Genomic DNA, 26,546 nt, shown 5'->3' with positions numbered 1-26,546 from the left:
TATTGGATTCAGGTTTATAAAGGGTGTGTGTTCTTTAGTCTGGAAGCATACAATGTCTGGTTGACTCTTTGAGGTTAACCACTATAGATGTTCAACCTAGATTCCTTAATTCATTAAGTTGCAAGATAGTGATATTTCAATTTATACTTTCATTTTTATTTATAAGCTGGATTACTTCTGTAAAGCTAAATTTCTCCTCGTTTACTATTACCCAGTGGTATAAGTCTATAGGAAAACAAAGCTTAATTATTCTATGTATTTAATAATTTTCAAAATAATGAGTTATTGACTAGCAATCTCCAATGCTGATCAGTCATTTTCAGTCTGTCACAATTATTGTCCTTATCATATTCAGTTTGTTCCATCTTTGGACTGAATTCATTTGATAAGACTTTAACTTCTTTGCAGTTACACCCTGTGTTTCAAGCTCATCTTGTAAATATTCTGCCATAGACCTGAGATTAGCCATTTGTCCTAGGAGCCCTGGTTTCTAACTCCTTTGTCCTTGGTGCTAACTAATCCATTGTCTTCTTAGTAGACTTCATGTATCTCAAGAAAAATGCAAGATTTATTACCAATATTTCTTTGATGCAAAGTGTAAGGCCACTGTCTAGACAAAAAAATTGGATTCACTTTTGAAGTGGTTTTAAATATTCTTTGGAAAGATTATACCTACAAATGCTCATTTGCCCATTAGGCAACTGAGAAGTACAGGTTCCAACATAATGATTGGCTTTCTGCAATCCAAGTAGTTTGGTAGGTATTTAGGATTAAATGGTAAAACTTCTCTCTTCTCTGAAATGCAGAAGAGAACCTCAAGCTCCCAAGAGTGCAGACAGCCAACGAGAAAGCTGCAAAGTCTGTTGATATAGAATGATTAAATAATGAGATGGAAGCTAAAGGAATTTGTTCATGAGACTTTAAAGCTTCTTATTACTTCTTATCACCCACCTGTGTATTCTGTTAGGTGTTGGCCTATTTTCCCATATTTATAGAATCAGGAACATATTCATGCAATTTATGTATTAAAATCCGAATTAAAATATGGTAGCATATATGGCTGAAACTAAATCAGATAATCCTCAATATTTTTGTTCTTTAAAAGAATATCTGGGTGCCATTTATTACAGAAGATATAGTTCCCCAAACTTGCCTCTATATATAAATAAGATATTTAGCTTTTACTTTAGCATTAGTTTTGGCTTTATTACAAAGATCATTAGTATAAGAAATAGAATTTGAGGTTACTAAAATGTGAATAATCTGTGAGAACAGAAACTTTAATTTGTTCACATGTTCTAAAATATTAGAGCAGTGCCTAACACAGAGGAAGTACAGGAGTCAAATACCACTTGAATGGATGAGCTATAATAGTTTTTGTGCATTATTCTTCTCTCCTCAAAATCAGTGACCTTCAGGTTGTATTTAGTTGGACTAAGCTCACTTGACATTTAAAAAGAAACACAACTGTATAATTCTGTTATATTAATTAATTCATTCATTTAACAAGCTTTGTTAAGGGGGCGTGCTAGGGGATGATAGAAACTGTGCTATATGTTGGGACACAAAGATGAAAAAGACAGACTTCCTGTCCTCAAGAGGCTATCAGTTTAATGGAAGAGACTCAAAGACAACAGAAATACAGCAGTCCATGTTTGTGTAGATGGACACTGTAGCATCGTGGTTAAGATTAAGACCCTGGAGTCAGGCTCTTCAGATTTGTAGCTCAGACCCGCCAGTACCACCTTGGGCAAATTACTTAAATCTCTCTTTGACTTAATTCCCTTATCTGTATTATGCTGTGGAAACATGAAGGAACCAGTTCCTTTGGGAAATTTGAAGAAAACCTTTCAAAGAAACATTTGAGTTAGGTTTTAAATTATTGAAGAGACTAAAATGTTCTTTGTTTCGTTATCTCTTCCTTTAGGTTGCAGCTTAACCATTACTTTCCTGGAGAACTTTGCCTCTCTGATCCCCCCTTCCCCCAACTAATTTAAGTCTCCTATTGTGCTCCTGTTTCACTTTATGTTTTGCCTTTTTATTTACTCAGGTTCACTTACTCAATTTATTTCTTATTTGCTAGTCTGCTATCTCCTAGGAGGGAGGAGGGCTGATATCTGTCTAGTTTATCCATATTTTCCCCAGTTCCAATTAGTTTCTGATGTTTGTTAAATGAGTATATCAGTTAAACAAAGAATAAGGAAAGAAGGACATCCCAAGCATAGGGAATAGCATTTAGAAATACACAGTGTTATGAAAGGTTTAGCCTAGAGTAGTATATAGAAAGGAAGAATGGGAGGCTGGAAAGGTAACTTCAGGACAGATTATGAACTGTCAATAAGTAAAATTAGTACTGCAATGTAATTTTTAGAAAGCTTCTATGGTGATATCTGTTTGGGTGAAAACCATGATTTGGGGACAGGTTTGGATCAAAATTAGTGCTGAGAAATTTACTTTTTTAAAAAAAGAAACTACATTGAAATCTATTTTAGTGAAAAGTCTTTTTTTTTTAAGCTAGTTTGGATTAATATATATAATATATATTTTCAGAAATTCCTGCACTGAAGTCCAAGGAGTTTGTCTTTTGTCCTGTCAGTATAACCAACTGGGTTTTTAAGCAGATAAAAAGCAGCTTTGTTTAGGAAGACCATGATGCAGCAGGGTTTCCCAGCCTGGACACTGTTGACATTTTAGGCATAATTCTTTGTTGGAGGTATAGGGGTGTGTTGTGCATTTTAAGATGTTTGCCAGCATTCTGGCCTCTACTCGTAGGATGTCAGTAACAAAATATCTCTGAACATTGCCAATTGCCAATTTTGTCCCTTTGGGGGCAGAATCATCCCTGGTGATCTGAGAACCACTGCTGTGAACTACATATACATTAGACACTTAACCCATAAGATACTTCAGGCAGAGAAACCTTAGTGAGTAGGAGGAGACTAGTACCAAGTACCTATAATACTAGTACCCATAACCCCGATGAGGTGAGGTGGTCTGAATTAATACAGTTGCAGACTGGATTAGGATGGGGGGTGGATTTAAGAGATACTTATGAGAATCAACAAGATTTGGTAACCAGGTAGCTCTGGAAGGGAGGGAATCTGAGATGAATCTGGGGCTTAAGTTGGCTGCATATAAAGCAATGCCATTAACCTATAGTAATAGAGATTTGTTTCTCAGAGTATGGCCCAAGGATTATAGGCCTGTGGGTCTGGAGGAAAAAGCAAATCTGTACACTAGAGTTGGAGAACTACTATGATAGATTCCTAGACTGATAGAATGTTAAAACTGTAGAGAACCTTTGAGGACATTTGATCTAGATTTTTAGATGATAAACTAGGCCCAGAGAGATGAAGTATAGCTAAAGGCTAACAGGACAACCTAGTCTAGAGTATGGGCCTGCTAATTCTGTTTCTTTCTTTGTAGTGACACTACTCTCATCTGTGTAGAGAGACAGATGTTCCCTTTATAGACTCCCCACCTTTTCTGGGTTTCTTAAGCTGTGTGTTCTGAATCTTCTTAGAGTTCATGTTGTCTATCCCTAGAAATTGTCTTAAGGAGCTATACAAATGTTTGATTTTCACTGAGATACCATTATCAGTAGCTAGAATATCATGTTTATGTGTATATCAGTTGTTCTCCAGATGGCACAAAGAAAATAGAGTCATCCCTTGCTATACACAGGGGGGATTAGTTCCAAGACCCCTCCCCGGTGTACGAAAATCCATGCATACTCAAGCCCTGCAGTCGGCCCATGTGAGAAACCAGCTTTTCTATCTATACGCAGGTTTGCATCCTTCAAATCTGTATTTTCAATCTGCGTTTGGTTAAAAACAAAAAAAGTCCACATATAAATGGGCTCATGCAGTTCAAACCCATGTTGATCAAGGGTCAACTGTATTGTCATCTCCCCCTCCCCAATACCTTAGAGCAGAAATGTAGTTGAGTGAGTTATGTTTTCATTGACCAGTGTTGGTCGTTTGTTGTTTGTTTATTAAGATGGAATCTCACTCTATCACCCAGGCTGGAGTGCAGTGGCATGATCTCAGCTCACTGCAACCTTGGCCTCCCAGGTTCAAGTGATTCTCCTACCTCAGCCTCTCGAGTACCTGGGATTACAGGCGCCCGCCACCATTCCTGGCTAATTTTTGTATTTTTGGTAAAGATGGAATTTCACCACATTGGCCAGGCTGGTTTTGAACTCCTGACCTCAAGTGATCCACCCGCCTTGGCCTCCCAAAGTACCGGGATTACAGGAGTGAGCCACCGCGCCCAGCCCCAGTGTGAGTCTTAACTTATAACACCATGTGTAATATTGTTTTTTCATAATACTTAGAAAATATTAATTTTTAAAAGATTATTTGGTAACACACTGGTATATGGCTGAATCGGTAGACTATAAGGGACTATATATTCAACTTCCTGGCCACAATGCTGAAAAACTGTGTGTAACTAATTACATGTCTTATTTAGATACTTCTCTCATTCCTAATAGAAGTGATAAAAATTTAGGAATCCCTCTTTACATACTGTCATCACCTTCCTCCTTCTTTATTCTGGCTTTCCCTATTATCAACAGGAATTCATTTGGGTGTTTTTAATCTTGAAGGTAAAGAACAATCACCTTTGGAGATGGGTATGCATCCAGTGGCAAGCGCTCCACTCTCAGTCTTTACTAAGGAATCTACAGCCTCCAAACACAGTGACCACCATCACCACCATCACCATGAGCACAAGAAAAAGAAGAAGAAGCACAAACATAAGCACAAACACAAGCATAAGCATGACAGTAAAGAAAAGGACAAGGAGCCTTTCACTTTCTCCAGCCCTGCCAGTGGCAGGTCTATTCGTTCTCCTTCCCTTTCAGACTGAGAAGGGGACAAAGAGACCTTTCCTTCCATGTCCAGAAGAATGTATGTAACTAAAGCTTTGTCCTCTCTGATGAATGATAAAAGGGAGGGGGGAAAGGATTTGCCTCTCCTACAGAAATTCTGAATTCATTTAAGTACTAAGCATTTGATTTACATTATTTATACAGTTGGGATCTAATTAGGAAAATGTGTTTTGTAGTTCTGGATAGACTATTTCTTCCGCTGTTTCCTCCTCAAAACATACACACAGAGCAAACTCCTTTTCATAAAAGCCCTCATATCCACTGGCAGTCCCCATTCGCATCATGCTCTCCATGTGTACTGCCAGAGTCAATTATGTTTGAAAGCCTTTGGTGGATGTTATGGGGCAAAGTATGATTTACACAGAAGCAACTGCCAAATCCGTGGTGCAACCACTATCTCCAGTGAAATATTGTATAACACCATTTGGAACTACTGAAAAGACAGGCTTTTCTACAGGGCTCTTCCTTATTGCACCATTTTTGTATTAACCATAGAAACTAAGCATCAGAATTTATGTACAAAGAATATGTTATTTTTCCTTTTGCTCTGAAATACTGAGATTTGGGGAAGCAATTCTTTTTTAAAAAAATTTTGAATAACTATCTTTTGATAACACATTCGGCGGTTATGATGTTGGAATTTAGCAGAACTATCAAATCCAAAATTGTTTTCAAATCAAGATGTTTAAATTATAAGTTGTTTTGTTTTCCAGTAAGTATGAATGAAAATATTCATATGTAAAATATGTTTTGCTAAATTTGGACAATTTACACACCCAACATTTACTTTTTCCAAAATTATTTCTGTGGGACACAAAGTATACCTTTAAAAAGGTGACCTTATATATTGTTTATTAACATAGAAATAGACAATTTGGCTCTCATACCATAAGCATTTTAAAGCACATATGAAACGTTTTGATTTCATTGTATGGTGGTGTGTTTTTATTTTTATTTCTGAATTTTCCATATGCTTTAATACTTGTTTAAGAATATTTTTATATCTGTTCCATTTTTATCATTTCCCTTATCGTTAGAAAGTTTGACAAAAATACTTGAATATTGGTTCTCTAAATATACTTTTAGTTGTGTTTAACTTGTTTAATAAATAACTTTTTAAGTTGATCATTCTGTCTTTGTAGCTTTTTATATCTTGTGTTACCTTCTTGTGTGTGTATATGTAATAAACCTCTCCACATACTTTGCAGAGAGCTTTGTGAATAGGTGGGATTTTTAGCTGGCCTCACTAGGAGGAATGATTTCAGTAGGCGGAGATGGAGTAAAGTTCTCTCAGCAGAAGAAACATTATCTTCAATGGTATGTAGCAAAGCATGGGTGTGTTCAGGAATTAGAAGGCTGTGCGGTTGGCCTGGAGTTTAAGTGCAAAGGGAATATGATCAGATATTGAAGCGCCTAAATGACAGTTATTTAAAGTTTCAATTAATTGAATGTTGTCCAGCTGAAATTATTTTTGGAAAATAGGATATTTTAGAGTGTATAGTGATACCATGTATAGAATTCCCAACTTTGAAAATTCTAAGCATACATTTCAAAATAATTACTTGTGTTATAGGAAGACATTGATAAATAATAGCTACCTATTATAATTCAAGCACCTCTTGTATGCTAGGCATTGTACCAGGAAGTTTGTGTTATGTATATTATTTCTTAATCAGATGTTTATATTAGATGTTTCTTCCAAGGAACTTTTTTTTATGGTGAAGTCTCGATTATTTAAGCTTTTATTTGGGAGCAGACAATGCAAAGGTATTTTATTCACATTTTTGAAATAGATAATTAAACACAATGCAGTTTCAATCTAAGTCTCCAGTCTCTTTTCCCAGAGGCAGTACTTTTTGACAGTATTATATATATCTTTCCAGCACTCGTCTATATATATATTTCCATATATTTTTACAGTATGTACAGATTTTTTAAAACAAGCAGTAGCATATAATACAGACTTGCAGAAATTGTTTTAATTATGCTTTATCTTTTATGGCTTTTGCATATTATTGCATAGTTACAAAGAACTTCCTTATTCTATGATTATATAATTCTTTCACTTTTTTTAAATGTTCTTAAAATTTTATGTTTCAGGTTTACATTCTTCATCCAACTTGAATCCATCTGCTATTTATTTTAATAAAAAAAGAGGGGCTCAACTTTTTTTTCCTTCTATTTAATTTTTTCTTTTTTCTTTCTTTTTTTTTTTTGTTTTGATAGGGACAGAGTCTTACCATGTTGTGCAGGCTGGTCTTGAACTTCTGGCCACGGGCCATCCTCCCACCTCAACCTCCCAAAGCATTGGGATTACAGGCATGAACCACCACACCCAGCCTTGCCTCAACATATTTTTTAAGTTCCCTTTTAATTTCTTCATTGACTCATTGGTGGTTCATGCATTCAAGAGCATGTTGTTTAATTTCCATATACTTATGAATTTTCTGAAGTTCTCGTTTTGACTTCTAGTTTCGTAATTGTGGTCAGAAAAATATGATTTCAAGTAGAATTTTCAGAATTTTGAAATGGACTGAAATGTAATTGAATTGACAGAAATCAAGAAGATTTCAGTCTTCTTAAATTCACTGAAGCTTGTTTTGTGCCCCAGCATGTTAGATTCTGGAGAATGGTTCATATGTGCTCCAGAAGAATGTATACTCTATTGCTGTTGGATTGAATGTTTTGCTTAAGTCTGTTAGGTACATTTGGTCTAAAGTGTTAAAGTTCAGTGTTTCCTTGTTAATATGTCTGAATGATCTGTCCATTGTTGAAAGTGGGGTATTGAAGCCTCCTTCAGTATCTCCTGCAATACTATATTACAGTCTATCTCTCCTTCAGATCCTTTATTAAGATGCTTTGATGTTGAGTGCATATATATTTACAATTGTTATACCCTCTGAATGAATTGGCCCTTTTGTCATTTTGTCCTTTGCCTCTTTTTTATAGTTTTTGGCTTAAATTCTATTTTGTCTGATACAATTTTTAATGTCACCCTGATACGTATACTATTTGGACTATTTTTATCATCAAAGTATGGTTTCCTTTACAATTATATATTATTCTAAAAATTTTATTACTACTTAAAAATCAGGGCTTAAAAGTATTTTTACTGTCCCGGGCACAGTGGCTTACGCCTGTAATCCCAGCACTTTGGGAGGCCGAGGAGGGCAGATCACAGGGTCAGGAGTTTGAGACCAGCCTGACCAACATGGTGAAACTCCGTCTCTACTAAAAATACAAAAATTAGCTGGGCATGGTGGCACGCGCCTGTAATCTCAGCTACTCAGGAGGCTGAGGCACGAAAATTGCTTGAACCCGGGAGGCAGAGGTTACAGTGAGCTGAGATTGTGCCACTGCGCTCTGGCCTGGGCGACAGAGTGAGACTCCATCTCAAAATATATATATATATATATATATATATGTGTGTGTGTATATATATATATATTTACTGTAGTAAAATGACACATAATTAATGAGACCTCCTTTGTTTATCATACTAGAATATTGTGGCTTTATAAAATTTCCGAGCAACTGCTGTTCCATATACAAATTTTTAAACTTATTACCTGTGTAACTTAACCACAGTAATTGAAGGTCAGTCCACTCAGCATTGTTTCTTTCTGAAACAAACTCGCTTTATTTGGTTTAGCCCAGTAATCTCTAAACATTTTTGCTTTTTTATTCCATTCATTTTCTTTAAAAAATGAGTGTACATATCTAATGCATGTATATTTATTATATGTAAATATATATGTATTAATATAGTATGTTCATTATAAAGTATATGTAAAGCTGAGCATGGTGGCTCATGCCTGTAATTCCAGCACCTTGGGAGGCTGAGGTGGGAGGACGGCTGATGCCAGGAGTTCAATATCAGCCTGGGCAACATAGCAAGACCCCATTTCTACAAAAAATGAAAATGAAGACAACCAGGCATGGTGGCATGAGCCTATAGTCTCAGCTACTCAGGAGATTGAGGTGGGAGGTTCGCTTGTGCCCAGAAGTTTGAGGTTGTAGTGAGCTATGATCATGCCAGTGCATTCCATTCTGGGCGATAGCACAAGACCCAGTCTTAAAATTTTTATTTTTTCTTGAGACAAAGTCTCACTCTGTTGCTCAGGATGGAGTGCAGTGGTATGATCTCAGCTCACTGCATCCTCTACTTCCCAGAGTTAAGCAATTCTCGTACATCCGCCTCCCGAGTAGCTGAGACTACAGGCATGCACCACTATGCCAAACTAATTTTTGTATTTATAGTAGAGACAGGGTTTCACCATGTTGTGCAGGCTGGTCTCAAAACTCCTGACCTCAGGTGATCCTCTCACCTCAGCCTCCCAAAGTGCTGGGATTATAGGTGTGAGCCACTGGGCCCGGCCAAAAAAAATATATATATATATTTTTCATTTTCATGTGTTTACTTTTGAGGCAGGGTCTTCCTTTGTCACCCAGACTGAAGTGCAGTAGCACAATCACAGCTCACTGCAGCCTCAACCTCCTGGGCTCAAGCAATCCTCCCGCCTCTGCAACCCAAGTAGCTGGGACTATAGGCACCCACCATCACACCTGGCTAATTTGTATTTTTTTGTAGAGATGGGATTTTGCCATGTTGTCTATGGTCTCGAACTCCAGAGCTGGTCTTGAACTCCTGAGCTCAAGCAATCCACCCGCCCCAGCCTCCCAGGGTGCTGGGATTACAGGTGTGAGCCACAATGCCCAGTGAAATTATAATTTAAAAAAAAAAAAAAAGAAGAAAGTGTCACGATAGGATAAAGATGAAGTATTAGGTTGGTGCAAACGTAATTGTGGTTTTTGCATTACTTTCAATGGCAAAAACCACAAATATGTTTGCACCAACCTAATAAATTATTTGTTAATGTCCTGCAGTTTGTGATAGCTTCATACTAAGTACTGAATTTATGAAGCCCCAATGTAAACTTAGTTCAAGGTTCATTAGTAACAAAAGTTTGTCAATTCATAATTCAAATTATTTTAATTTTTTTTGCTTTTTTCCCTCAAATCTGACTATGAGATTAAAAACTTACCATTTATCTTGCAATATTTAAGTACTTTTTATGCCTTAACTATTTAATTTTAGGCCAGGCGCGGTGTCTCACACCTATAATCCCAGCACTTTGGGAGGCTGAGGCGGGCAATCACCTAAGGTCAAGAGTTTGAGACCAGCCTGGCCAACATGGAGAAACCCCATCTCTACTAAAAATACAAAATTAGCCAGGCGTGGTGGCGTGCGCCTGTAATCCCAGCTTCTCAGGAGGCTGAGGCAGGAGAATCGCTTGAACCTGGGAGGCAGAGGTTGCAGTGAGCCGAGATCATGCTGCTGCACTCCAGCCTGGGCAACAAGAGCGAAACTCTGTCTTAAAAAAATAATAATAATAATTTTAGCAACAGCCATATGAGATAGGTATTATGATTATGGTAAAGACTTTGAGGCACGGGAAAGTTAAGCCAAAGGTCACAGAGTTTGTATGTGATCGCATTTGGATTCAAACCCAAGGGCCTGGCTCTATTTGTGTTTCCTAGATATGTGCTGCCCAATGTGGTAGCCACTAGCCTATGTGGCTATTTAAATACTTATATTTTTAAAATAAAACTTTAGTCCACTTAGCTATATTTCAAGTGTTCAGAAACAAGATAAACCTAGTGACTATCATGTGGATAGTGCCAATCTAGAACATTTCCAGCATCACAGTAAGTTCTATTGAGTGAAACAATTGGTTACCATGTTTTATCTTTTAATGTAGCTTTGGAAGAGCTCATCCTATGAGATGAGCGTTAGTTTAACTTTTTTCAGTTATTTGTCCATGCGTGCATGATTGTTATTATTTTCAATCCACTGTTTGTAGGAATCTTTGAAGGACAGTTGTCTATTTTGTAGTGTTTAATTAAAACAGATGATACGGGCCAGATGTGGTGGCTCACGCCTGTAATCCCAACACTGTGGGAGGCTGAGGCGGGCGGATCACTTGAGGTCAGGAGAGACCAGCCTGGCCAACATGGCAAAACTCATCTCTACTAAAAATTCAGAAATTAGCTGGGCATGGTGGCATGCACCTGTAGTCCCAGCTACTTGGGAGGCCGAGACAGGAGAATCACTTGAACCTGGGAGGTGGAGGTTGCAAGTGAGCCAAGATCACACCACTGCACTCCAGCCTGGGTGACAGAGTGAGACTCTCTCAAAAAAAAGAAAGAAAGAAAACTAGATGATAGGCCAAGTGCAGTGGCTCATGCCTGTAATCCCAGCACTTTCCAAGGCCAACGCAGGATTGCTTGAGTCCAGGAGTTCAAGAGCAGTCTGGGCAACGTAGAGACTATTTGTCTCTACAAAAAGTTTTTTTAAAAAATTAGCCAAGCATGGCCGGGCACGGTGGCTCACGCCTGTAACACTTTGGGAGGCCGAGGCAGGCGGATTACCTGAGGTCAGGAGTTCGAGACCAACCTGGCCAACATGGTGAAACCCCATCTCTACTAAAAAGAAAAAAAAGAAAAAAATTAGCTGGGCGTGGTGGCACACGCCTGTAATCCCAGCTACTCAGGAGGCTGAGGCAGGAGAATCACTTGAACCCAGGAGGCAGAGGTCGCAGTGAGCCAAGATTGGGCCACCGCACTCCAGCCTGGGTAACAGAGCAAGACTCAGTCTCAAAGAAGAAAAAAATTAGCCAAGCGTGATGGCACATGGCTGTGGTTCCAGCTACTCGGGAGACTGAGGTGGAAGGATTGCTTGAACCTAGGAGATCAAGTCTGTAGAGAGCTATGATCATGCCACAGAACTTTAATTAATTCATTAATTAAATATAAATATTAACCAGATGATATCTATAAGTTTATCTAGCTGGACACATATAAACTGCAATATGCCAAATACTGGAATGGGTGAGAGCACCACTGTCACCAACCCCTTGATACTGGGAAATACCTAAAATAAATAAATGAATAAAAAAATGTAAATAGTAAAGAGAAAACAAAAACCAGATGATATATTTAAGTTCATTTAGCTGGACACATATAAACTGCAATATGCTAAATACAAAAATGGGTGAGAACACTGTCACCAACCCCTTGATACTGGGAAATACATAGTCTGATGCATGATTCAGGTGAGAACCTCTGTGTCAATTTTCAGAAATAAATAAAAGCAGAGGTTCTACTATAGTCTCCCTTTGTCTCCTGGATGCTTCTCGGAGTATGTAAGCACCCTACTTTGGAGGTCACTATTCTAAATCCTTTTTCTTACATTCCTGACCTATTTATTTACCTCTTCAGTGTTTTGCCATTTTATCATTTGTCTGTCTTCATCTTTGCAAAGGAATAAGCAAGTCTTCTGTCAAACTCAGCAGAACTATTGCTCAGCAGGGGAACGGAAATCTTACAGGGACACAGATGTTTACTATGTGAAATACACGGCCAGGAGACCATAAAGAAAGGATGAAAATAGTTCTCAAGTTGCTTTGTTTGATTTCCTTAAAATATTGTCTTGACTGCTTCTGTGACCAGGTAAAATTCTTTGTAATGGTTTTTGCAAACATATTTTCTGCATGTAGTGCCACATTTTCTGCACCATTTTCTTTAGAACTTTAAAAAATGTATGCATTTATAAAAATTGCATTTTAATTGATTTTTTTCTTAAACAAGATAAGACCTGATATCTATCCAGTTGTTCATGTATGTGAGACAACGGAATGGAGGTAAGTGTAATTTCTTGTGCAAGTACTTTTCAAACAGCCGTGCAGTTTTATATGTTTGTGTTAAAGTGAAAGATGGCAGGAAAGTAATAGATGTCATGCCCTGTAAGACAATGCTGTCCTTTTTTTTTTTTTTTTTTTTTTTTTAGGCAAGGTCTTTGCTTTGCTTCCCAGGCTGGAATGCAGTGGCACAAACACGACTCACTGCATCTCCAGCTCAAGTGATCCTCCTGCCTCAGCCTCCCAAGTAGCTAACACTACAGGTACATGCCACCACACCTGGCTAATTTTTGTATTTTTTATAGAGACAGGGTTTTGCCATGTTGCCCAGGCTGGTCTCGAACTCCTGGGCTCAAGCAATCTGCCTTCTTCAGCCTCCTAAAGTACTAGGATTAGGAACATGAGCCACCGTGCCCAACAATGTTGTGCTTTTCAGTGAGAGCACAACTGGGCATTTTAAATTGCCTTGAGACAATCTCATTTTATATTTTTCAAGGAAACTGGCTTAGGTATTTTGTGTAGAACTGTCTGTCCCACACTTTACTGGACAGTTAATATCTCTGGTCTGGTCCCTCCCCCAATCATCATGAACATATCCAGTCATTAGACAACCATAGACTCCTCACCTGTCTTCAAATGCCCCTCCTAGTGATGGGTACTGCTCGAGTTGAGAAATACTGGGCTAACCACATTCTCTTCCGACTCTCATTACTGCCTCTCAGCTTATAATACAGAGGATTATACAATTATAAAATTGGATTAAACACTTTCATTCCAAAAAACAAAAGTCTTTCTGTTTCTAATAATCACTCTGATTCATAAGCATTCACCGTGTGCCTGGTGCTGTGCTACACACTTCATATGCATATTCTCATATGCTCATTGTACCGTGTAAAATGAGTGCCAGCATCCTCATTTTACAGACGAGAAAACTATCAAGTGCACCATACGTGATTAAAATTTATCACCCAATATTTATTAAGTACATTCTGTGTGCACAATACTGAGATAAATTCAGAACGAGGTAGGCAGATTTTGTCCTCAAGGAGCTTGAAGTTGCACAGCTAAGTGGAAAGGCCAAAATTTTAACCCAGGTCTGTCATTTCTAGAACAGCATACTGCTTCCTATTTCTACCACTACCTCCACCTAAATTATCTTGAAGAGAAATTTAGCCAAATTAATCATAATTGAACTGTAAATAGATTTAGAAGAAGACATCTACAACTATGTAGTAATTTTTCTAGTCTTTCCCCTCCTCAGGGCTGCTGTAGTCTATATATATAAACAGGCCCCTCTAGAGTAGCACAGTGCATATCCTGAGTGGCCGTAAATAAGAAAGAGCCCAGTCTCTGCCTAGAATACTTTCTCTACTCTCAGTGTCATGCTTTGTATAGTGACCACTCAAATACCTGCTCTGACACATGGGGTTTTCCGGTTCTAACCAACCAGCCATCATTTCTTCCTCCATCCCTCTCTTTTCCCTCCTTCCCTGCTCCCATTTTTCCTTCCTTCATTCCCTCCACTCATGCATACGATATTTTGGAATGCCCACTGTTTTTCCATGTTCTAGGAAAATGATAAAATATTCAATAAAACATACAGTCCCTTTACTCAAGGATCACACCGCTCAGAATTAACCCTCTCACTCCTTTTTCAGTGTATGTATAACTCTCCTAGTATTCACCATAGTGTGTCTTTCAGTGCTTTACCGTGATATTTGTTTGGAACATTATTTAGATTAACACTGATGTCCATTGACTTAAATGACATCCTTATCTTGATTGGTGTGATAATTCTAAGTCTGCATGCTAGTGTATAAGCTAATAAGCAGGGTTTTGTGCAGCAGACAATTTGATAAAATATTTTATTTTCCTTCTCTCAAACATTGAAGATCAGCCTCTAAAAGCCTTTTTTGATTTTTGAACAAGGATATCTAGTTGCCTATACCAGATATTCTATGTAATATGCATATTAGATATTAAGAATACAGTAGGAAAAAAAAAAAAAAGGAAAAGCCTCAGCAAATTGGGTAGATCAAAAAGGTTGAAAAAATGTTATTATTTCTCAGGATAAACTTTTACCCCAAAACATGTTATTTGAATGTGTGAGTGCCCTTTTCCATTCAATTATGAGTCACTGAGGACAAGGGTCATGTCATTATCCTGTTTATGATGTTTATTCTCTCTTCACCATCTGGTGCCACTGCCAGTCACTGTTTGCACTTTTGAATTGAATATGAAAGCAGAAGGTGACTTTATCAGCCAGAGGAGTAAACAATGTTGTGGAGAGATCATGGCTCTGGAAAACAGGAAACCTGTGTTCTATGCCCAACTCTGTGAGCACTCAGTGCTGTGTCCTGAATAGATTACTCAGCCTCACTAGAGCCAGTTTCCTTGAAAAATATAAAACAAGATTGTCTTAAAGTTTCTTGCTAGTTGCCAAACTCTTGTGATTATACTTTCGACACTAGGTAGTAAATACATAGAGAAGACTACATATTGCATAAGAAAATCTAGGTTATAAAGTCCTTATTTCAGGACTTCAAGATAGACAGCCTTGACTGCTTTTATTTGAGCTTTGTTAAAAGACATATTTTAGCTGCAGACCACCTTCGTATACTCTGAGCATAGGCACGAGGTACTATGTAGTTAGATATATGAACATGAACACTTCCAATGAACTGTAAACTGTTTTTTCTATTCTTTTGTTTGTTTGTTTGTTTGTTTTTGAGATGGAGTCTCACTCTGCTGCCCTGGAGTGCAGTGCAGCCTGGAGTGCAGTGGTTCGATCTCGGCTCACTGCAAGCTCCGCCTCCTGGGTTCAAGCCATTCTCCTGCCTCAGCCTCCCAAGTAGCTGGGACTACAGGCGCCCACCACCACACCCTGCTATTTTTTCTTTTTGTATTTTTAATAGAGACGGGGTTTCACCGTGTTAGCCAGGATAGTCTCGATCTCCTGACTTCGTGATCCACCTGCCTCAACCTCCCAAAGTGCTGGGATTACAGTCGTGAGGCACCGCGCCCAGCCATACTGTTTTTTCTTGCCTCTTTGGACAGGTCCATTTCCACCCCCAGGATCTACTCACAGTGATGTTCATCTGTGGCTTTTAGAACTTTTACAGACTGCAGAGTCATCAAGGCTCATACCCTAAATGCCTGCTGAGAGGCAGATCCTGTGGAGAATATAGCCCCTGCCTGCAAGGAGGCTAGGTTCTATTGTAGAGTTAAGATGTATACATAAGTGGCAATCATGGAAACTTGAATCTGTAGTCTAATCTTAAACTAATCATAAAGGAATGAGAGACTTCAAATCAAACCATGGGGATGAAGAGGGAAGCCTTGCCAAGTTCTCTGCTCCAGTTGTAAGTATGCTCTAGAATTTCTGGTGAAGATTTTTCATTGCATGCCTCTTGAAACTCTTGGGCCCTGCCTGTAATCCTATACCAGAGAACCTTCTTGTCCTTGAAATCCAGTGCCCAGAAAGCGAATCCAGGACTCAGAGAACAATGCCAAGACTGACCCTGTGAATCCCAGATGCTAATCTGTCCATAGCAAGTGAGAAAAATTAGGATAAGGGAGGGAGATTTTGATAAAACTCATTCCACTTAAATAGTGCTGTTTACACTGAAAATAAATATTTCATCGTCCTTGCTTGGTGTTAAGAAGTCCTTTTATGAAGTTACATCAGTTGTAGGTGGTTGGGTGGTTGGTCATTATGATTGTTACTTCAGTGTTCCTTCTTGGCAAGGTCAAAGTTGATCATCTTCATTTTATTTTGTTTTTTAAAATATTTTTGAGATGGAGTTTTCCTCTGTCACCCACGCTGGAGTGCAATGGCGCAATCTCGGCTCACTGCAACCTCCACCTCCTGGGTTTAAGCAAATTCTCCTGCCTTAGCCTCCCAAGTAGCTGGGATTACGGGCATCTGCCACCACGCCTAGCTACAAAGTTGATCATCTTCAAATTGCCTAAGTCTAGCAACTAATGCTTTCAGGCTTTGTCGACATAGCTGGTGTCTTCACAGAGCTTATCTCCTGTTTTTTTTTTTACCCTCTGGGAAGAAGTTAAGTCAGTAATACTCTGCTCATTTTATGGTTGAGCAAATAGACTTGGAACCATGTGTTCTACATTTTCTATTAATGTAATACAGGCTTTTCCTGGCATTGATTAAAAATCTGCTCTCCAGACACTTCTGTACACAGTAATTAGATCCATAGAGTTATTCTACATGAAGTCACCAACTCACATGTTTCTCACACCTTGCAAATGCAGAGCTAAGTCCTTTCACGTAGTAGTGGGCATGAAGGGAGGCATCATTCTCTAAACGTTGTGGTTTTCATTAGTAATGATAAGTTGTTTTAAGTGAAAAGTAGAGATGTCTATTTTCCTGGCAAAAACTTCTAACATCTTTAGAATATCTTGCTTTGAAGGGACAGTTCACACATCAGGTTTTGATTCTCGTTCAGTTATTTCCATTCTGAGATGAGCCAAGTATTGTCCTGAAAGGTCAATATTCCATTTTCATGATTAATTGAACAATCGTGCTTCATGGCTATTTTTCTGTTGAATACAGTTTTCTCTTAAATACAAATTTTTTTTTGTTGTATCTTAAGTGGTTTCCTGGTGATTCAGAAGACTTAGCCCCAGAGTTGGCCATTTGTCCACTTCTTATTGCCCTAATTCAGCTGCAGGGGCTCCAGCTGAGCCATACCTTAGTATATCTATGAAGGAAAAAAATGTGTGAATCTTAAGTGTAAAAAAGGGAATTCAGGAACAATTGAACCCTTTAACAGCCTCTCCCCAGAGGTCCTAATGAATTTTTATATTATTAATGCTTAAGTTTTGGAGTCCACAGGACTGCCTTTGAATCTTGTCTTTCTTGAATAGAAACTACATGATTCAGGGTAAGTTGTTTAACTGCTTCATTTGCAGAGGAAAACAGCTAATATTTATTGGCAGTGGATGAGGACATGGTCTGTGTTAAAAGCCTGGCATGAATGCTGTCAGTTCTCACAATGCCATGAGGTAATGTGAGAGACGCTGTTTAGATGCTTACCCAACAATATTCATTCTTCTCTCCCTTCCTGACAGAACCCCAGTTTTGTGTGGGCAAAATGTGTCTCCTACATACTTCCAGCTTGGGTGGCTGTATATGATAGTACTGGCTATGGAGACATAAGCAGAAATCTGCAGGGGTTCTGCCTTGGCTTTCCCAATCAGAAGAGGGCTCCTGGAGCCTGGTAAGCAATTCTGCTCCTCTTGCTGCCCTAAACACTGACATGATGCCCAAGATGCATCTGCTGTCTTGTGCTCCCAAAGAAAAGGCAGAAGGAATCATAGATATCATCCCTGACATTGTTGAAATGCTAAACCAACATTTACAGTCACTGTTCTCCAGACTTTTGATTATATAAGAAGAATAAACTCTCATTTGTTTACACCACCATTGTTACAGGAAAGGGGTCCTAATCCAGACCCTCAGAGAGGGTTCTTGGATCTCATGCAAGAAAGAATTCAGGGCACATCCATAAAGTGAAAGCAAATTTATTAAGAAAGTAAAGGAATAAAAGAATGGCTACTCCATAGAGAGAGCAGCCCCGAGGGCTGCTGGTTGCTCAGTTTTATGGTTATTTCTTGATTATATGCTAAACAAGGGGTGGGCTATTCATGCCTCCCCTTTTTAGACAATATAGGGTAACTTTCTGGTGTTGCTATGGCATTTTTAAACTGTCATGGCGCTGGTGGGAGTGTAGCAGTGGGGTCGACCAGAGGTCACTCTCTGGTCCCTGTTTTTGGTGGGTTTTGGCCAGCTTCTTTACTGTGACCTGTTTTATCAGCAAGATCTTTATGACCTGTATCTTGTGCTGACCCCTGTCGCATCCTGTGACTTAGAATGCCTTAACCATCTGGGAATGCAGCCCAGTAGGACTCAGCCTCATTTTACCCAGCTCCTATTCAAGACGGTTCACACGCCTTTGACACTTTGGCCAGGTATTCGTTTACTTGTAGTTGAACACATTCCTAGCTGCTACCGGAATTACCCATCTCCAGATGAAGAAAATGAGGCCCAGAGATTTTAAATAATTTGTCTGATTGACACAGCAGGTCAGCGATGGAATTGGATGTCAGCCCCACAAGGCTGACTTCAGATCCTGCATTATTAACCACTCACCTTGTGGTGTTTGGTAGGATGCAATAAAATTACTTCTATGAAGCACTTCGGCATTAGCGTGGTATCTGGAATGTGGCACATGCTTATGAAAATGTTAAGACCTTTCCCACAGTCACAGCTTTGTGTTAGTGCTTAACAATGCGTTTCCCATGGGAAACAATGAGCATCAAACCAGAGCTGCCCATGCTTAAACAATCAAGCTTAATGGCTATAGTAGGTGCTCAGTATGTTTGCTGAGTGAGTAAATGAGTAATTCTCTTAAAGAAAATTTTCTAAGCATCACCCTTAGGAGGTTACTGTATGCATCTTTTATGAGGATGCTAAAATGTTGTTACATATTAGCATAGATCAGAAGTTCGGTGTGTGAACCTTGAATATCCGAGATAGGTCTCAATTAATTTAGAAAGTTTATTTTGCCAAGGTTGAGGATGTGCACCCATAACACAGCCTCAGGAGGTCCTGGTGCACAGCCTCAGGAGGTCCTGACGACATGTGCCCAAGGTGGTCAGAGCACAGTTTGGTTTTATACATTTTAGGGAGACATGAGACATCAATCAACATATTGAGATGGAAATTGGTTCAGTCTGGAAAGGCAGGACAACTCAAGTAAAGGCGGGACAACTCAAGTAAAGGCAGGAGAACTCGAAGCTAAGTGGGGAAGAGGCTTCCAGGTCATAGGTAAAGAGACAAATGGTTGCATTGTTTTGAGTTTCTGATTAGCCTCTCCAAGGGAGGCAATCTGATATGCCTTTATCTCAGTGAGCAGAGGGGTGACTTTGAATAGAATGGGAGGCAGTTTTGCCCTCAGCAGTTCCCAGCTTGATCTTAGCTTTAGTGATTTGGGGCCAAGATTTATTTTTCTTTCACAGGTGAAAGCTCTGGAAGCTAGAGTAACTCCGGTTCAAATCCAGCCTCCACCACTGACTAAAGAACTGTGTGACATTGGACAAATAGCTTACCTCTCAGTGCCTGTTTCTTTACCTGTGAGATGGAGAAAATCATCTGAATTGCCTCATAGTAGTATTGTTAGAATTAATTTAAATAATACATTCAAAAATATTAAAAGGGCCTGGCAAAGCACTCAATAAATGTTAGCTGTTATAACAGTAATTATTAATTGTTTTCTTTTTTTTTTTTTTTTTTTTTTTTGTGAGACAGAGTCTTGCTCTGTGGCCCAGGCTGGAGTGCAGTGGCACAATCTTTTGCTCACTGCAACCTCCGCCTCCCGGGTTCAAGCAATTCTCTGCCTCAGCCTCCCGAGTATCTGGGATTACAGGTGCCTGCCAACACAACCGGCTAATTTTTTCTTTGTATTTTTTGTAGAGATGGGGTTTCAACATCTTGGCCAGGCTGGTCTTGAACTCCTGACCTTGTGATCCGCCCACCTCGGCCTCCCAAAGTGCTGGGATTACAGGCGTGAGCCACCACACCCAGCCAATTATTGTTTTTGCGGATTCGTATGGATACTACCAAAAGTGGTTCCACTGAATGAAGACAAGTTGAAAATAAGATCCTCATGTATAGGTGCAGTAATTCAAATGTGAATTTATGATACCTTACCCATATTCAAATATAGCGGGGTCAAAATAAAAACTCATGTATCTCAGCTTGGTGTTAGTACCTACATGCTTGCTTCCCATTATAAAATATAAATTCACTTTGAGTCTTGGTGGTTGCCCTTTTTTTTTTTTTTGGTAGAGACAGGGTCTAACTATGTTGCCCAGGTTTGTCTGAAATCCCTGGGCTCAAGCAATCCACCCACCTAGGCCTCCAAAGTGCTGGGATTACAGGCATGAGTCACTACGCCAGGCCGGTGGTTGCCTTTTAAAACCAAAAAGAAAAAAAATGTATACTCTTACCTTGACAAATTATAACATGTCTTTCCCATCTGGTTTCCTCTCCCCATTCTGTTTTTATATTTGCATATAAATTTATTTGAGAGGAGTCAAGTCATCTTGATCAGGAAGAAATAATGTCACTCTGCCTTATTGGCAATTATTATTACAACTTAAAAATGACACAACAAAAATTAGCAATTATAATGTTAACTTATGGAATTCAATTTTTAAGAAGGGACTAAGACTTCTAGAAAGGTGTAAAGAGATCTACAGCCCCATTCTCCAGTGAAACAACCATGCTGGTAAACATTATACAAACACAACAATTTAAAGTCCCTGAAAACTGTCCTAAGAACATACAGCAAATGAAGCAATATTTATTCAACAAAATCTACTAAATATGTAAAGCAGCAAGAGTCAGTGACATTTGAACCATGACCTGCTCTCTCCCTTCCTCTCCTACCAGCTGAGTTTGATGGAAGCTCCACTCCAGGCAAATGTGGCCAAAAAAGACACTATATCACTTGATTGGTTCCCAGTCAAGAGATATAGTACCTCACAAGGAGGGACAGGCCAAGAGCATTTTTAATCTCCTCTAACTTCAGTTGACACAGGTTCACCATCTCCTGAGAAGTGCAGCCAAGAGAGTGGGGGCTCCCTTCCTCAATCCGGCCCCAACTCATAGCTCAGGGGCTATTTCCTCCACCCCATCTAGGACTCTGCTCAAAAAGCAGAGGTGTCATTCCAAGAGAGGCAGGCCACTTGTCACTGTTCAGCACCTGGATCAATGGCTCAGTGACTTTGTTCAAGGTAGGAGAGGTAGTCATAAAGAATGCTCTCTCCCAAAGGAGTTGGCTTTATTTGAAACAGAGGGGAAGTTCAAGCCTAAGGGCTCTCTCTAAAACAATGGTGATTTGGTAAGAAGAGATTAAGAGGGAGCTGGTAGCTCTTTGAGAACAATCTAAACTATAGGCCATCTTTATGAGAGAGAACCAGAAAAAGAGCTGCTAAGAGCCCTCCTGAAATGAGGAAAGAAAAAATAAAAAATTTTGCTTGAATTTAATTAGATCAAACTGTGTCACAATTTATGTCCCAGGGCATTGTTGGAAAGATTAGAACAATCAGCAGTCAATTGGTGGAGCCTAACAGCTGGGTGTGATGTAATAGGGACAGACAACTAAACAGAGAATCAGGGAAAGAGATAGTCAAAGAGAGCTCTGGTAAGGCCACTTGTATCCCAGGGTGTCATCCCATATGGGGGAAATTAGATGTTATTAAAATAGTGTAACCGAGTCACCAAACAAACAAGAAAAAAAAAAAAAAAGGGCGGGGGAGAGAGAGGGAGAAATCAGTATTCAGAATTGCTGCTGTATATTACCTAAAATGTACTGTTTATTAAAAGAAAAGAGGGCAAAAAAAAAACAAACAAAAATAACTCATACATAGGAAAAAAAGCAGGCAACAAGACTGCCTATGAGGGGTCTAGATGTCAAATTTAACAGATAAAGACTTCAAAGCGGTCATAATAAATATGTTTAAAAAAGTAAAGAACGCTTAAAGGTTTGAGACACTGCAGCTTTTTTTTTTTTATCGTTGCTCTTTGCGCTATGTATCTTCTTTCATTCTTTTACTTTTTATCTGTTTGTATCTTTTTTTTTTTTTTGAGACAAAGTTTTGCTCTTGTCACCCAGGCTGGAGTTCTATGGTGTGATTTCGGCTTACTGCAACCTCTGCATCCCAGGTTCAAGCGATTCTCCTGCCTCAGCCTCCCAAGCAGCTGGGATTACAGGCATCCACCACTATGCCTGGCTACTTTTTGTGTTTTTAGTTGGCCAGGCTGGTCTCAAACTCCTGACCTCAAGTGATCTGCCTGCCTTGTGCTCCCAAAGTGCTAAGACTACAGGAGTGAGCCACTGCACCCAGCCTGTATCTTTGAATTGAAACTCTGTCTCCTGTAGCAAAAGAGGCTTGAAAATAGACAAAAAGTTATTAGATATACAAGGTCCCTCTTTATCTCTAGTAGATTTTTCAATGTATTGGGAAAATATAATAATTATAAACATGTATGTACCTAACAATAGAACTTCAAAATACATAAAGCAAAAATTGACAGAATTGAAAAGACAATTCAACAGTAATAGTTGGAGCTATAAATAGCCCACTTCCAATAATGGATAGAACCACTAGGCAGAAGATCAGTAGGTAATAAAAGACTGAACAGTACTATAGCCATCTAGAGCTAACAGACATCTTTATTTATTTTTATTTATTTATTTAGTTTTGAGACAGGGTCTTGTTCTGTCACCCCGGCTGGAGTGCAGTTGTGTGATCTTGGCTCACTGCAATCTCCACCTCCCAGGCTCAAGCAATTTTCCTGCCTCAGCCTCCCAAGTAGCTGGGACTACAGGCATGTGCCACTATGCCCAGCTAATTTTTGTATTTTTAGTAGAGATGGGGCTTCATCATGTTGCCCAAGGCTGGTCTCAAACTCCCAGGCTCAAGCAATTTGCCTGTCTTGGCCTCCCAAAACACCAGGATTACAGGCATGAGCACATGTCTGTGCACCCAGCCACAGACATCTTTAGAACACTCTACCCAACAAAAGCAGAATATGCATTCTTCTCAAGTGCACTTGTAACATTCCCCAGGATAGACTATATGTTAGACCATAAAGCAGCCTCAATAAATGTATAAGGATTGAAATTATACAAAGTATATTCTCTAATACAGTGAAGTGAAATGAAAATTTAATAATAGAAAGAAATTTGGAAAATTCGCAAATAGGTGAAAATGAAATAACACCCACCTAAATAACCAATTGGTCAAAGAAGAAAGTACAAAGAAAGTTAGAAATACTGTGAAACGCCAGGCATGGTGACTCATGCCTGTAATCCCAGCACTTTGGGAGACTGAGGCAGGTGGATGACCTGAGTTCAGGAGTTCAAGACCAGCCTGGCCAACACAGTGAAGCCCCATCTCTACGAAAAATACAAAAATTAGCTGGGAGCAGTTGCGTGCACCTGTAATCCCAGCTACTTAGGAGGCTGAGGCAGGAGAATCACTTTAACCTAGGAGGCGGGGGTTGCAGTGAGCTGAGATAGCACCTCACACTCCAACCTGGGCAACAGAGCAAGACTCGGTCTCAAAAAAAAAAAAAAAAAAAAAATACTGTGAAATGAGTGAAACTGAAGACTCACATGTAAAACTTTTGGGATAGAGCTAAACATTGCCTAGATGAAAATTTATATCTGTAAGTATCCACCTCAAAAGAAGAAAGATCTCAAATTAATAACTTTCCAACTTAAGACATTGGAGAAAAAAGAAAAACTAAACCCAATTCAAGCACAAGTAAGGCAAGAATAAAGATTATAAAGATTAGAGTAGAAATTAATGAAATGGAACATAGAAAAACAATAGAGAAAATCAACAAAATCGAAAGTTGTTTCTTTGAAAAGTTCAACAAAATTCTCAAACCTTTAGCTAGATTGACCAAGCAAATAAAAAGACTCAGTTACTAAAATCAGAAATAAAAAGAGGAGACAGCTCTACAAATGTTACAGAAATAAAAAGGATTGTAAGGAAAGACAATGAACAATTGTATGTCAACAAAGTAACCTAAAAGAAATGGAAGATTCCTAAAAGACACAAATTATCAAAACTTTTTTTTTTCTTCAGGTGGAGTCTTGTTATGTCGCTCAGGCTGGTCTCTGACTCCTCAAATCAAGCAATCCTCCCACCTCACCCTTCTGAGTAGCTGGAATTACAGACATGAGCCACCACTGTCTCAAAACTATCAAAACTGACCCAAAAGAAATGGAAATCTGAATAGACTATAACAAGAGATTGAATTAGCAACCAAAACACTACACACACACACACACACACACACACACAGACGCCCAGTCCCAGATGACTTTATAGGTGATATCTAGCAAACATTTTTTAAAGAGTAATGAAGACCAGTCCTGGATGTGAGAGTGATCTCGCTGCAACATCTGTTACCCCATTAATCACCAGGGTTGATTCGCCTGATCTGGCTGGCTAGGCGGGTATCCTCTTCCTCCCTCACTGCTCCATGTGCATCCCTCTCAAAGACTGTACGCTCAGTGGAAGAGGACAACCATCCCCAGTAGAGGAGGACCAGTCTTCCATCAAGTGTATACGAGTAGCTGCGCTCCCCTGCTGGAACCCCCAAACAAGCTCTTAAAGAGGAATGAAGACCAATCTTCAAAAACTCTTCCAAAAAAATAGAAGAGGGAACACTTCACAACTTATTCTTTGAGGCCAGTATTTCCCTAACACAAAGAAACACACAAAGACTTCACAGAACCATCCGCCAATATCTCCTATAAATAGAAATGCAAAAATCCTCAGCAAAATACTTGTAAACTAAATCTGGCAATGTATAAAATATATTCCACATCAAGACCAAGTAGAATGCAAGGCTTGTTTAACATCTCAGGACCAATCAATGTAATACACCACATCAACGGAAGAACAAAAAACACATGGTCATTAAATATATGTAAAATATTTAACAACATTCAGCACTTTTTCATAATAAAAATACCTAGGAAACCAGAAATCAATGGGAACTAGTTGATCCAATAAAGAATATTTGTGAAAAATCAATAACTTGCATCATACTTAATGGTTAAAAACTAAAAGTGTTTCCTCCTAAGATTCAGAAAAAGAAAAGGTGTCCGCTCTTTCTATTTCTGCTCAGCATTTTGTGGAGGCTCTAGCCAAGATCATTAGGCAAGAAAATAAAATAAAAGACATTCAAATTGGAAAGAAAGAAGTAAAACTATCTCCATTTGCAGATGACATGATCTTGTATATATATAGGAAATTAAAAGGAATTCACTAAATACTATCGAAATTACTAAACGATATTGTAGGATATAAGATCATATACAAAATTCAATTGTATATGCTTGCAATGAACAATCTGAATATATTTTTGAAATTCCATTTATTTATTTATTTATGAGACAGAGTCTCACTCTGTCACCAAGGCTGGAGTGCAGTGGCATGGTCTCGGCTCACTGCAACCTCTGCCTTCCAGGTTCAAGCAATTCTCATGCCTCAGCCTCATAAATAGCTGGGATTACAGGCGCCTGCCACCATGCCTGGCTAATTTTTGTATTTTTGGTAGAGATGGGGTTTCACCATTGTTAGCCAGACTGGTCTCGAACTCCTGACTTCACGTGATCCACCCACCTCAGCCTCCCAAAGTGCTGAGATTACTGGCATCAGCCACTGCGCCCGGCCAAATTCTATTTATAATGTCACTAAAAATGTATTAATTTAACAAAGTAAGTGTGAAACACACTCTGAAAACTACAAAATGTTGAAGGAAGTTAAGTTGAAAGGTTAATATTGTTAACAGTATCTTCTGAATCGACCTACAGATTCAATATACTCCCTATCAAAATTCTAGCTGAATTCTTTGCAGAAATTGACAAGCTGATCCAAACATTCTCATGGAAAATGCAAGGGACCCAGAATATATATTTTTTCAAGTATAAAGAATGAAGTTGAAGGACTCTGATTTCAAAACATAAAACTATAATAAGGCAATGTGATAGTATTATAAGTATAGACATATAGTTCAATGTAAGAGAGTCAAGAGTCCAGAAATAAACCCTCACATTTACAGGCAATTGATTTTCAACAAGAGTGGAGAGTAGTCTTTTCAACAAATGGGCTGGGATAATTGGATAGCCACATGCAAAGTAATGAAGTTTGGCCTCTACCTCTCACCACATATAAAACTTAAATTGGATCAAAGACTTAAATATAAGAGCTGTAACTATAAAACCCATAGAAGAATAGTGGAAGATTAAATCTTCACGTCCTTGGATTTGACAATAATATCACAACAAAATCACAAGAAGCCAAAAAAAAAAAAAAAAATGAACTGGACTTGATCAAAATTT

General features: G+C 38.8%; 1 protein-coding gene across 8 annotated transcripts in view; it reads left to right on the top strand.

The window, feature by feature from the left end:
• TAF2 (TATA-box binding protein associated factor 2) overlaps positions 1 to 6,019 on the top strand; it is a 108,948-nt gene extending 102,929 nt beyond the window's left edge. For 7 of the 8 annotated variants that reach the window (XM_077942427.1, XM_077942425.1, XM_077942426.1 and 4 more), the window contains one exon: positions 4,610 to 6,019. In XM_077942427.1, the coding sequence (XP_077798553.1) occupies positions 4,610 to 4,872 (263 nt within the window). In that variant the 3' untranslated portion in view covers positions 4,873 to 6,019. 8 annotated transcript variants of the gene reach the window in all.
• Positions 6,020 to 26,546: the final 20,527 nt, after the last annotated feature.

The sequence above is a fragment of the Macaca mulatta genome, chromosome 8 (genome assembly GCF_049350105.2).
Source record: "Macaca mulatta isolate MMU2019108-1 chromosome 8, T2T-MMU8v2.0, whole genome shotgun sequence".
Taxonomy (NCBI): Eukaryota; Metazoa; Chordata; class Mammalia; order Primates; family Cercopithecidae; genus Macaca; species Macaca mulatta.
This window is presented reverse-complemented; position numbering and strand designations above follow the sequence as displayed.